General features: G+C 40.8%; 1 protein-coding gene across 2 annotated transcripts in view; it reads right to left on the bottom strand.

The window, feature by feature from the left end:
• Positions 1 to 12796, bottom strand: part of CSF2RB (colony stimulating factor 2 receptor subunit beta) — a 50798-nt gene that overhangs the window by 21225 nt on the left and 16777 nt on the right. For both annotated transcript variants that reach the window (XM_075183063.1, XM_075183062.1), the window contains exons 7-9: positions 7186 to 7366; positions 1370 to 1530; positions 572 to 702 (exon numbers count right to left, since the gene is read on the bottom strand). In XM_075183063.1, coding sequence (XP_075039164.1) covers positions 572 to 702; positions 1370 to 1530; positions 7186 to 7366 — 473 coding nt within the window. The remainder of the gene's footprint in view (positions 1 to 571; positions 703 to 1369; positions 1531 to 7185; positions 7367 to 12796) is intronic.

Genomic DNA, 12796 nt, shown 5'->3' with positions numbered 1-12796 from the left:
TTCCTTCATCGTTTGCCATCGTTAGTAGGAGAGCGGGCAGTCAGCCGTAAATAAGCAGATGGTGTTACCAGTATGGCTGGGGCCATTGCACCCTCCGAAGAATTATGACTCATGGTCCTCCTGAGTGAAGGATCCCTTGGCAGGCTTTGAGCGGGGCCAATATCGAGTCCAGGATTGGCGCAGCTGCCTCGTTAGCCCAAATTTAACACCAGGTCAATCGTAAAGGAGTTTACTCCTGGGACCAGTGGGATCTACCACTGTTTGGCTTTGCGTTTGCCTGCTGACTGCTCTGCTCTCGCCACCAATTAGGTCAGGGTTTAAATAAATAAATAATTTACCTTTTGCCAACTTAGTTGTCGTGTGGTTATTTCTTGATTTAAAGTTATAAGTTTTACTGTTATTAAGGTTTAAGTACACTGGTTAAGACATATGACATATGCAGTTTATTATTGCAAAGTATTACACTGTCCCACCCAGCTATTCCTTAACGTCACCCATTTGGCAAAATTTTCTGGGGAGAACACTGTAATATCTGAAAAGGCTCCATATGTTTATGGTCATATTGTAGTACCTGCTTCCAGTAGCACAACTGGTATGTCAATTGGATAGTGGAAAATTCAACCACCGGTTGGCTCCACCTCATCATGTATCCATGGCTTAACCGATCCTTTATTTGTAGATCTTTGGGAGGCTTAGTCTGAACTGAGACAAAGAAAAATACACTAATGTGATCACGTTGAATGTAAAGGTTTGACCTGTTATTTCCAGAAAAGTCTTGGTTTTTTCCACTGGCATTTGTTATCTTAGTATCATTTCTTCTGTATTCAAACATTGATCCTTATATTCAATGGATGTATCTTAAAGGCCAGTGCACCAAAAACGGATACTTTTTGGTGCGTTAGAATTTAAGACGTGCTGTCACATGAAGTGACATTGTGCATGCTATCCATCCATTGGTCAGCATTCCGTAATCATCCTGTACAGCAAGCAAATTAAATTAATTAATGTGAAGGGCCCTTAACGTCTACACGTCTAAACGTTTGAACAAAAAGGGGCTACAAAACAGAGGAGGGCTATAATAAGCAGATATAAAAGTTTCTGAACTTCTTGCAAGTCATTCTGAAGGTCAAACTGAAAGAGCACAATGTACATGACAACTATGCATGTGCGATTGTGCATAAGTTTATTGGCGCACACTTACACAGGTGGACACAGTGTCAAATGTCTTACACAGCGATTATGGGCAATTAGGTCTAAAACGGCCTAAGCACCTTATTAGCACCGAAAGCCCTACTACATACAACACTCTTCTTGAAATCCTACTCCAGCTGCCTGGAGTGAGAATTTTATTATGTAGCATAATACTCACTATTTTCAGAAGGTTTGAAAGTTTTCACTTCCTCTTTGGGTCTGACCTGGATGTAAAACGAGTTATTTGCCTGGGAAGAAGGTACTTGTAAAGTGCAGCTGTACTGTACATAAGGAACCCCATCTTTGATTTGATTTGATTCACTGACACATGACTTCTCTCTGCAGAAGAAGAGACATAGTCTACATTTCAAGGACTAGTAATTGTGACAGACACACATCTGTGTTTGGTTGGTGAGCACTAGCCACGGTGTTAACATACAGTATAATCCCAATCACAATTTGTACAGTGTGAACCAGGTTAACCAGCGTCTGTGTTCCTGCTACGCATTTCGGGGACCTACCCCCTTCGACAGGCAATTCGGAACACATGTTGGACATTCATTACTACTTGTCAGGTATTTACTAGACTGGGAAATCTGCCAACAGATCTTATATAATAATGTATCTTGTGACACTTATAAACAATGGTGTAAAACTTGGTACATCTGACCTTAAGATATTTGAAATTGCAAATAATTTGTTAGTTAGTAGAGTCCAAGCCACTGCTTCTACAATACTAATTAGGTTACTGGATCAAAGTAATTCTATTACACTATGCAGGTATATAATGCTGTAGACATTATCAATGGACTTGATTAGAATACAATTCTATTATATCTCGATACAAACATAAAAGATCATTTACAAAGTTGTAAACCTGCAGACCTGTAGTATAAATGCACCCATTGTTCTGCACTGCGCCTGATAATATGGGTAAGTGTATGGATTAACAGGTCAAGACAACAGTGGCATTTTTAAAATGTAGCTCCTTTTGATGGGAGGAACTGAGTGGATTGGATCATCTCTTTTTATATTAGGATCAGGCACCCTCATGACCACATGCAAAACTGAGATCTCATTTTGTGGGAAAAGATATTTAAATGAGTTTCAAGGATGGGAAAGAAGTCACATATGGGGTGTTTGTCGCTTAGAAGGGGGTATAGAGCCTATTTTGTCCCTAAAAAGGATTTAATTTTTAAATGTCCTTAGAGTTGGCAGTGATTGGGCCGGCCTTAGTCTCAACTTTAATGGGATGCCATATGCACCTTTGAACTGTGGTTGTAATTTATGGGCCTATTTATCAAACTTTTCCCCTGTGTTAAATACCCGAAAACAACAAAAACAGCGTGCTCCCCTGCCCTCAGACAGATTAACCCTAGTGCCTACGGTCCCCCCCAATATTGCTAAAACCAGAACTAGGCTGTGCCAGCCAGGACTGCTGGCACTATAGCAAGGAAACCCGCAGCCATAATGACAGCCAGCCCCATGTTGGTCAGCAAAGGGCTGGATTTCCTAAGGGGATGGGGTCCGCAAAAAAAAGATGACCCCCCCCAGGAGTACCCAACCCCTCGGCGGTGGGTGTGGGGCAATTAAATATATATTTATAGTAAAACACACCATTTCGTGCAGGTCCCAGCAAGCCTAGGCTGCCATTAACAGTTTGGTCATGCAGGTGCTTGTAGCACTACAACCACTAGCATACCCATGGCTGCCAGGGCATGTTTGCACTTGGGAAACCACAAGTGTCAGCATGCCTTGGAACCCAGGGCCCACTGTGACCTGTAGTGCACCAAGACAAAATTTAAATAAACCACACACCTCATTTCCTAAATAATTTTTTGGGAAAAAAATAAAAAACCTCAGTAATAGTCACCCTATTCCTGGATCTTCATCTGTAATAATTCTGTGGTTGTCCCCTCCAAAAAATACCTAATAAAATTTCAACTATGGTCATGGTACCGCCCCCCCCCCCCCCTCCCTTCCCCCAAGAAATACCTAGTTAAAATTAATTCCAGCTTGGAAAAAGAAAATTCTTCTGTTCTTCAAGCTTGATAAAGCATAATATTCCACTGGAACATGCTTGGCAAAATAAAAAGCCATTACAAACGACGCACACAGGCTCCCATTGCATAATGAAAAAATGACAGCCGCTAGGTCTATTTATAACCTGGGACTCTGCCACGCTGTCAGAACTGAAAGCCCTTTGAAATGCTGACATTGTGATTGTTGACAATGTCAACCTTTTAAACATGTAGACAAAATGAATTTGTCGACAGCCTGACTTACGTCATTTTGGTGTCTACATTTTGGTGTCGACAGATTCACCGTCGCCATATCGTACCCAACTCTGCAGCAGAAGTTAATTTTGTTGATGAGACGTTCCGCAAAACACAAATGGTAAATACAACTGAAGGATGGATTAAGCTCAAGGGAAGATAAAAGCTGAGGTTTGTGTGCATAACTATTTGAATCACTGCGGGTTAACAAAGCAGGAAGGTGTGGTGATGACTGGACAAGTGTCATAAGGGGCAGGAGCAAAGGGAATAGATTAAAAGAGCAGGGAGGAGTTAGTGAGCTCTCTTAGTTCCAGGGAAAGCATCACTTTTCTCCCATTATCGCTTCCTGGTAGAGGTGTATCCTTTCCTGCTGATATGAGTACCCTGTACTGAGAGGGACAATTACCAAATCTTGGTGGCCAATTGATGCGAGGGCCCAGTTCTCTAAAATACGGGTGCCAGTACAGGCACGGAGGAATGATGAGCCACTTGGTGCGTGGGCTTGTGGTATGGTACGGGTGTGCTGCTTCAGTCCCGGAGGTATGTTGGGCCAACAAGGAACGCAGGCCGTGGTATGGTTCTGGTGTGCTGGTTAAGCCCCGGAGGTATGAAGGCCAATTGGTGCAGGTTCCCTGGTATGGTACAGGTGCTAGTTTAGCTTTGGAAGTATTTTGGAGTCTCTTGGTGAGTGTGAGCAATCCACGTATTGAAGTCCTAAGGCTGGTTCAGCCTTTGGCGTGGCAGGAGAACACTGTACAGGATAAGCAAGGTGGGTGAAGCGCACATTCATGGTAGTCAGGCTTTTGGAACCTGTTCCCTTCAAAGAGTCGGCTTAGGTTCGGTGTAAGTACAGCTCCTCTGGGCTGGCTTGCGGTATGTTACGATTAGCACAGGGTGCAAGTTACGGAATGCCTGGAGACGGTTGTCCCATTAACATGTAGATACTAGGGTGCTTTTATGGATAGACAAGGCTGAGTACAGTGTTGTCCCACTACCATAATAACAAACGGTTATTTAAATAAAAAAGTTTTATCTGCCAACAAGTCAATGTGGTGTCTTTTATTATATCACATAAGGGTTAAGGTTAAGACCAAAAAGGTCTATGGTTGTGTTATCACCCGTTAAGCATTTTAAGTCTTTTCAAAAGTGTTCAGCTTTCAGTATGATATTGATAAATATTTCTGCCAAACCCGCTCTGTCTGTGATTTGTATAAATGTTTATACTGTGACTACACTAAGAGGTAATTTCAAAGAAAGCTGAATCTGGGGTAAAGGCAAACCATAATATCAATGGTAGAAACCTTTATTATTTAAATAAAGGACCTCAGAAGCAAATAATTTTGTTACATATTTCAGTACAATTTATTAGATAAGACTGCATATTTTTTAAAGGAGCTTCTGAGTTTGTGGATTACCATAGCTCCTGAAATATAGATAAGCTTGGCCTGGTAACAAAGGTCATAACCAAGATGATAAACACGAAAACAAGAGAGATGTGTAATCCAATCACATCCCTATTACATGCACTGTTGATACATACTTGCCAACTTTATGACTCCCATCCTCCCCACCCACCCAGAAGATTCTGGCACGTACGCGTCATTGTGTTAAAGGGGTAAGGCCAATATGGCGCAATTCACGTTTCCCATCCCAGTTTGCGGAAGGGTGGCCTGCTCTCCTTGAAGTCCAGGATATTCCGGGAAAGTGGGCAAGTATGTGTTTATAATATATATTTATGTTTAATATAGGAGGATTGATAAATATTTTATTTATCTATAATTGTTTTGATCTACATTTGAACTTCACTATTTGTATTGTCACCTTACACTGAGCACTTTGGGGCATATTCAATTAGGATTGGCGCCCGCAGTTACACGTGGCTGCACGGATCCTGGTACTGCAACATCACGGATTTCCGTGCGCACCCCATAGGGATGACACTTTACCGCGCGTAATCGTGGGTGCGAATCCTAATTGAATATGCCCCTATGAGTTATTTTAGTATTTTGCTGTCTCCTTATTTCTATAAGGATTTTAATGAATGGATAATAAAGTTTTGTCTTTTAACTTCAATAAATAAATTAAATTGTAATCGACCTTTAATACTATTGGCTGTCAGTGCACTACCCTAGATAAACTCCGCTCTGTATTACTATCCTTATGTGTGTAACAGCTTAGTAGTAGCACCTCTCTGTGAGATTTATTTAAACACTGATTCACCTCACACAAGCAAGATAGAAGACAGTTCAGTTTATAAAAACCTAGGGCTGTAGATTCTTTCTTGCTTCCTTGTAATATATAAATCTATTACTCCTCTGCTGCCTTGCTACTACCAGTCAGTGTAGAGGTTAGGGGCTGGAAATCCCCTTGGGCAGCCCCAAGACTTGCTATCATCAGGCTAAAAAACTAGCTCAATGTTAGTCACCACAGTCACAGCAGAGAAGATAGGTCACTTGGAGGTGTTATGTAATCAATTGATATTACCCTGCAAGCACAAGCGCCTCTATTGCCATCCTAACATTCTTAAACTAGAAGGCTTGTGAGTATTAATGTCCCTCACTATAATTGTTTCATGAGGATACATAGGTAAGCACTCCCTAGAGACAATTTAGAGATTGAAGTTCTATCAGGTTAGTGGAATATTTAAACCATGATAGGATGTAGTTTCAATCAGAATCAGAACTTTCTATAAGAGAGATTTATTTTGCACTTTACCCAGGAACACCCAGAATAAAGACTGAGTCCTAGGGGTAAATTTATTAAGCTGCGGGTTTTAAAAAGTGGAGCTGTTGCTTATAGCAACCAATCAGGTTCTAGTTATCATTTATTTAGTACATTCTACAAAACGATAGCTAGAATCTGGTTGGTCGCTATAGGGAACATCTCCACTTTTTCAAACCTGCAGCTTGATAAATGTACCCCCTAGTGTCCTATTTCATAATGACTAACATGGAGTCCTGAATGTGCACTACTGAAAGGTTGGCCATTCCACTGTTATATGCACTATTAGAGAGAGATTATTACACAAGAGATGGGTATGCTAGTCCTTTATTCACCAAGATTATCTATAAACTAGAATGGTGTTTATGTTTTACCATACACCTACCCTATCACAAACCTACTTCCCTGTAATAAACATGTTGGGCCTTATTCATTAAGGAAAGTAAGGCAAAAAATTAGTTAGTTTTCTCCTGGACAAAACCATGTTACAATGCAAGGGGTCTAAATTAGTATATTATTCTGCACATAAGTTAAATCATGGCTGTTTTTCACCTTTCAAATGCTTGATAGCTTTATTTGTACACTGAAATTTAAAATTGATCTAGGACATGCCCAACCCCATCTATAAATCTGTCATCTCATTTTAAATTTACCTTCCCCCTTCAATGCAACATGGTTTTTCCAAGGTGAAAAGTTACTCATTTTATTTACTTTCTTTTCCTTAATGAATCAGGCCGTTGTGTTGACCTGACCTCCCATGCACAGGTGTATATTATCTGTTTGGTGAGTTGGGCAAGGGTTCTTTCAGGTTGACCACTGGTGGAGTAAGGATATCACCTACTGCTTCTTGTAAACCTTTGAGGAGGGACTGCAAAACCACTTGTGAATGACTTTCCAGTTGATATTCCATACACATGGAGCAGGCCTGACCACAGATTACAAATATACAAGGATATATAATTAATGTAAGTATAAACATCAAAAACACTTTGCTTACCTTTTAGCCGATATACTGCTGATTGAAGAGGAGACCTCACTATCGACATCTGTAGGTGACTCTCTGTAGTACAACGTGTAGGACAGAGAACTGACCAATTCTTTTCTAACCTCCCAGCTGCACCTCATCTGTGTCAAACCATCATATTCACAATGTAGGTTTTGAGGAGCTGCTTCATTGACTGGGATAAAATATATATTGACAGTTATTTACTAACATTGTTCAAAGTATACCTCCCAACACTCCAAAAAGCAAAATCAGGACACAAAAAATCCTCTACCATGATCCACCTAAATCAAGCGCAGATTACCTAGAACCCATGCCGGCTGCTAATTGGGACAGTCCTGTCAATATAGGGACTACTGGGAGGCATGCTCAAAGGTTCAAACCTGCACTAAAACCATAGTAACCTATCAGATATGTTTCCTGTCATATTCATGCTCATTTCCCCGTAGTTATGCACACTGTAAGCTGACAAGCTTCCACAGAGTTATTTTCAAATGTTGTGTTTGGAGTCTTCTAGTGTCAAAAGCTGTCTCTTCGTTTCAAGTAACAGGTGGATCCCAGGAGAACCCCTCACTATTCGCTATACATGGAGAGGGGGGCAAAATTCAGTAATTCATTCAGTACAGGTCATATGGGAGGGTCTGGCTAACTGTGTCTGTAAACTGGTGCAGCCCTGGGACATGAAGTGCAGTAGCAATGAAACACATTATAGCCTTAATTTGTAAGCCCCACCACACTCACTTCTTTCACCACAATGTGAACAGTGCAAAGAGCAGGAAATACGGACCAGAGATCCCAAGTGACACCGTGACCGAGCATTCTATGCATGAAATAAATGCTGAATCACGAACATAAAATAAATGCTGAATCATGAACATAGGTGGAAATATCTCCCCTGAAAAATGTATTACAGTACACTGGTTGAATATCACTAGTGATTGACGTCAAAGTTATTAACGCCTATTAGAGGAGGGAATATTGACATATGTGTGAATTTTTCACCTGGAGATTTGGGCAGTGTATTACACTGGCGGATTGGAGACAAGGATTAACATCAAAGTAATTAACAGCATCCCACGACAGCAGGGGCCTTTTTTAGAAAAGATATTGCATATGTCAATTACTGTCATGGTAATACACCACCGACATCTCTGGGTCAGACATTCCCACCTATGATCATATATGCAGCATACTAGCACAGGTTGGATTCAAGGTTCATCATCCGTTTTGCAACAAAGTCGGTGTGATTAAAATGTCTATTTTCATTAGGGATCAGTTAATCCTGTTTCAGGCCCTGGTAACATTCTGTTCACACTGCGGTGTACAGAGCAGAAAAAATGATCTTAAAACAAGGGCTATAATAGAAGTGTGTCCTTTCGGTGGAATATGTAAAGTAGGAATAAAACAACATGCCAGACCCGGAGCTGAGTATGGCCCTGAGCTGCATCATTTTTATTTTTATATTGTACTTTCATTTACATTTCTAAATTAATTATAACTTGTAATTGATTAACTGTGCATATAAATAGTTTTTAGACATATGTGATCAATTACGCTCTGACTATCATACGGATCAGCAACAGGTGAGTGGGGGGGGGAGAGGAATATGAATGAGGATAATTACGAGGATACAGGGGGGTTAGGAATAATGATTGGGGGTTGATTATGAGGGTAAGGAGGTTAATATTCTTAATGAAGTTAATTACGATGAAGGGGTTCTTTTAATGAGAATGTTGGGGTAATGAGGGGCTAATGAATGGGCATGAAATTAATTGATGAGATGGGGTTAATTAATGATGGAATTTAATGATTATTAAGGGGTTAATGATGCTGATTGAGTTGTTATGATGAGGCGTAGTAGGGGTTAATTAATGTTTTCTTTTTAAATTAAACTTATTTTACTTTGTAAAGTGTATTATTTTGTTTTGGTTAATTATTTGGACAACACTGTAGCTCACCATGACCGTGTGTTTCTTCCACTTAAACCAATGTTTTTTTTCTTACTCTGTCTGGCTGAGGTGATACCTTATTCATTGAGCCAGGAACATAGGCAAACCGCGGAGGGGTTTCCTAGTGCCTGGAAACCCCCTCCAAGCCTGGAGCACTGAATAATTGAGGTGCCTGGACCCTGCCCCCGCTTCACACGGCTCTGCTCGAAAATAGAGAGCTGCATGCACCTAACAGTAGTGCACGCAGCATTGCCCATGTATATTATGGGGATAGGGAGAGTTGAAGAGCAGCCAAGCACTGTCTAAAATTATGGCCACGCCCCCATGTATGCTGGTCACGCCCACTGGCGGCGTGGTGTGGAAACCCCCCTCTGCAAATCCTGCGTTTGTCCCTGAGGAAGTGGGAGATTTGCAACAGTGGTTCAAGTGGAAGACACAGGTGAGCTTTAGTGGTACCTGTATAACTAACAAGTACATTTCTATTCTTCTAAATCAATAAAAAAAAAAATAAAGACTACTGCATTTTTTCAAGAACAAAGATTTTTTTAAAATATATTTCTGAGGAACGCATTACCACAACATTAAGTGCCACTTTCATGCTTGGTAAATAGGATCCCCCAATGCCCATTATTATATAGGCCGGGTGAGTTCTTCACTGAAGGGGGTTTTCACAAGCCTGTGCTGTATACCTAAAACCAATATTTAAGGATGAAGTGCTACTCATGGGCCATGCCAAAATTTTCCAGCCAACCCTTGCTTTACATGATGACTCCAGTGGACACACGTGAAATACACAAGAGGCCAGGTGGCACTATAATTATTCCATCTGCCTTAAATGCCTGACCACAAAACAAAATTTGAAAATCCTTAATGTGTGTCTTTTCTTTAACTTTATAAATCGTCCACATAGTGGACCTGAGTCATTAAGGAAAGTAAGGCAAAAAAAGGAGTGAATGTTTTCCGGGACAAACCATGTTACAATGCAAGGGATGCAAATTAGTTTATTATTTTGCACATAAGTTAAATACTGGCTGTTTTTTCATGTAGCACACAAATACTTGATAGCTTTATTTTTACACTTAAATTTAAAGTTGATCTAGGTCATGCCCTACCCCAACTATAAATATGTCCCCACATTTTAAATTTACTTCTCCCCCCAATGCAACATGGTTTTGCCGAGGTGCAAAGCTACTACTTTTTTATGCTTTTTTTCTCCTCAATGATTCAGGCCCTATATCGTTTCCTAAACTAATTTTTTTTTTGTGTCTTCTGCAACACAGGGTATTGTAGAAAACACTGTGAGCATAAAGTGACCCAACCAAAATCCCTACACTAAGTAGAACTAGTGTAAGATTATGCTCAATTATGAGTGGTGCATACACATTACAGCTAATCATTTTTGGAGATACAGGCAGTATGCCCCAAATCAGGTTATCTGGAATTTCTAGGGCTATTCTTGACAGTTTCCAGCCTTAATTTCTAATATATTGGTTCAGTAAACAATAATTATCGAGTCCTATGACTTACTATAGGTTTCATCATCATCAACCTCATCTTAAAAATGTATTTATATAGTGCCAGCAAATTCCCTAGTGCTTTGCAACTGGGAAGAAACAGTCTATGGGGTGACGTATGTGGGGTTAGACGTGTGTGATTTCTACACTAAGTAGGATTTTCTCACAAAGTGGACGAAAATGCACAGTTAGACAACACAGTTGGACAAACATTGGACTACATTGGATTACTCCCAGGAATAAGCTATATCTGCAAAGTCTATTTCTGCAATACTTGTCTATCTATACGGTACACTGCAAAGAGGTAATTCTTTAAAAACCCCTAACTTTTTTCTTTTACTCTCATCACAATGTTTAACAAATTGCTCTTCTTGGTCTCTTTTCATGGCATTATCTTTAGGACTGTATCATCTTTCACCCCTCCACCAACACAAACATTTGTCCACATTGTACCTTCATTACTCCACTCACCTCTAGTTAATACCCATGAACTTTTGTCCTATTTATTATCTCTAACAAGTAAAGCCTCCACCTGTCGCCAGAAAATAAAAGGTCACACATCTTACAATCCCCTTACCTATCTTTCTCTCTCTCTGCTTCTATTAGCCGGTGATATATCACCTAATCCAGGTCCCCCACACTCCTCACACACACATGCATCAGAACACTACTGCTCTATAGCAAGCCTCAAACACATCACCTGTCTCCCCTCTCTTCCAAAGTCCTTTAAATGTGGCCTTTGGAATGTACGCTCTGTTTGTAACAAACTTACCTCCATTCATGATCTCTTCCTCTCAAAAAACCTCAACCTTCTGGCAATAACTGAAACATGGCTCATGCAATCAGACACTGCCTCACCTGCAGCACTTTCACATGGTGGCCTCCAACTCACCCACACCTCCAGACCTGAAGGCAGACAAGGAGGTGGGGTTGGACTACTTCTCTCCCCACAGTGCACATTCACAGTTCTACCAAATGTCCCATCACTCACGTTCACATCTTTTGAAGAACATGCTATTCGCATTTTTAATCCATTCTCTCTACGTGTTGCAGTGATCTATCGTCCCCCTGGAGCACACCAACAATTTATTGAGGATTTCTCTGCATGGCTCCCTCACTTCTTATCTTCAGACATCCCCACCCTCATACTGGGTGATTTCAAAATCCCCATTGATAACCCACCTTCCAAGGCTGCTTCCAAACTACTCTCTCTAACCTCCTCACTTGACCTATCGCAGTGGATTGAATCATCTACTCATCAGGATGGCCATTGCCTTGATCTTGTTTTCTCTAGACTATGCTCACTTTCTAACTTTCTTAACACACGCTTCCCCCTCTCGGACCATCACCTTATTAGCTACACGCTCACCCCCACTGCTCTAACCTCTCTACTGTCTAACTCTACCAAACCTCTTCATACCCGCAGAAATCTTAATTCTATTAATATTCAACAATTTTTCACCTCTCTCCAACACTTTCTTTCCCTTATCTCTACATTCTCCTCCCCTGAGATGGCAGTACCTCATTTTCACCAAACCTTAGCAACAGCCATTGATCAAGTGGCTCCAGCGACACTACATACTACACGTCGACTTCGATGTCAGCCATGGCAGACTACAGCAACGCAAAATCTTCAAAAACTTTCCCGTAAAGCAGAACGTCACTGGCGTAAATCTCGCACCTCTAATGACTTCTTCACATATACTTCTATCTACCGCTCCTATCAAAATGCTCTGGACACTGCAAAACAAACATACTTCCAATCTCTTATCTATGCTTAGGCTTCCAACCCAAACGCCTTTTTAAGACATTAAGGGGTCTATTTATCAAGGATTTTTCCTGTGTTAAACACCCGAAAACAACAGTTTTTGGGTGTTTACCGTGAAATTGCTATGTATTATTGAAGCATCGCAGCAGATATCTCAGATATCTGCTGCTTTGCATTTGCTATCGTTTTTCTGAGCACTCCCCATAACAGTGTATGGGAAGTGCTCAGAACCGCTATGTATGAAAGTCTATTTAGAGAAACTTTTCTCTTTTTTTACATGTTAATGTACGCCATCTGAAGCTGGCGCCATCTGAAGCTGACGTACATTAACATATCTGAAAACTTTTGCGCTGTCCAGCTCTGCTCTGAAGAGC

Source organism: Mixophyes fleayi, chromosome 8 (genome assembly GCF_038048845.1).
Source record: "Mixophyes fleayi isolate aMixFle1 chromosome 8, aMixFle1.hap1, whole genome shotgun sequence".
NCBI classification, from domain to species: Eukaryota; Metazoa; Chordata; class Amphibia; order Anura; family Limnodynastidae; genus Mixophyes; species Mixophyes fleayi.
This window is presented reverse-complemented; position numbering and strand designations above follow the sequence as displayed.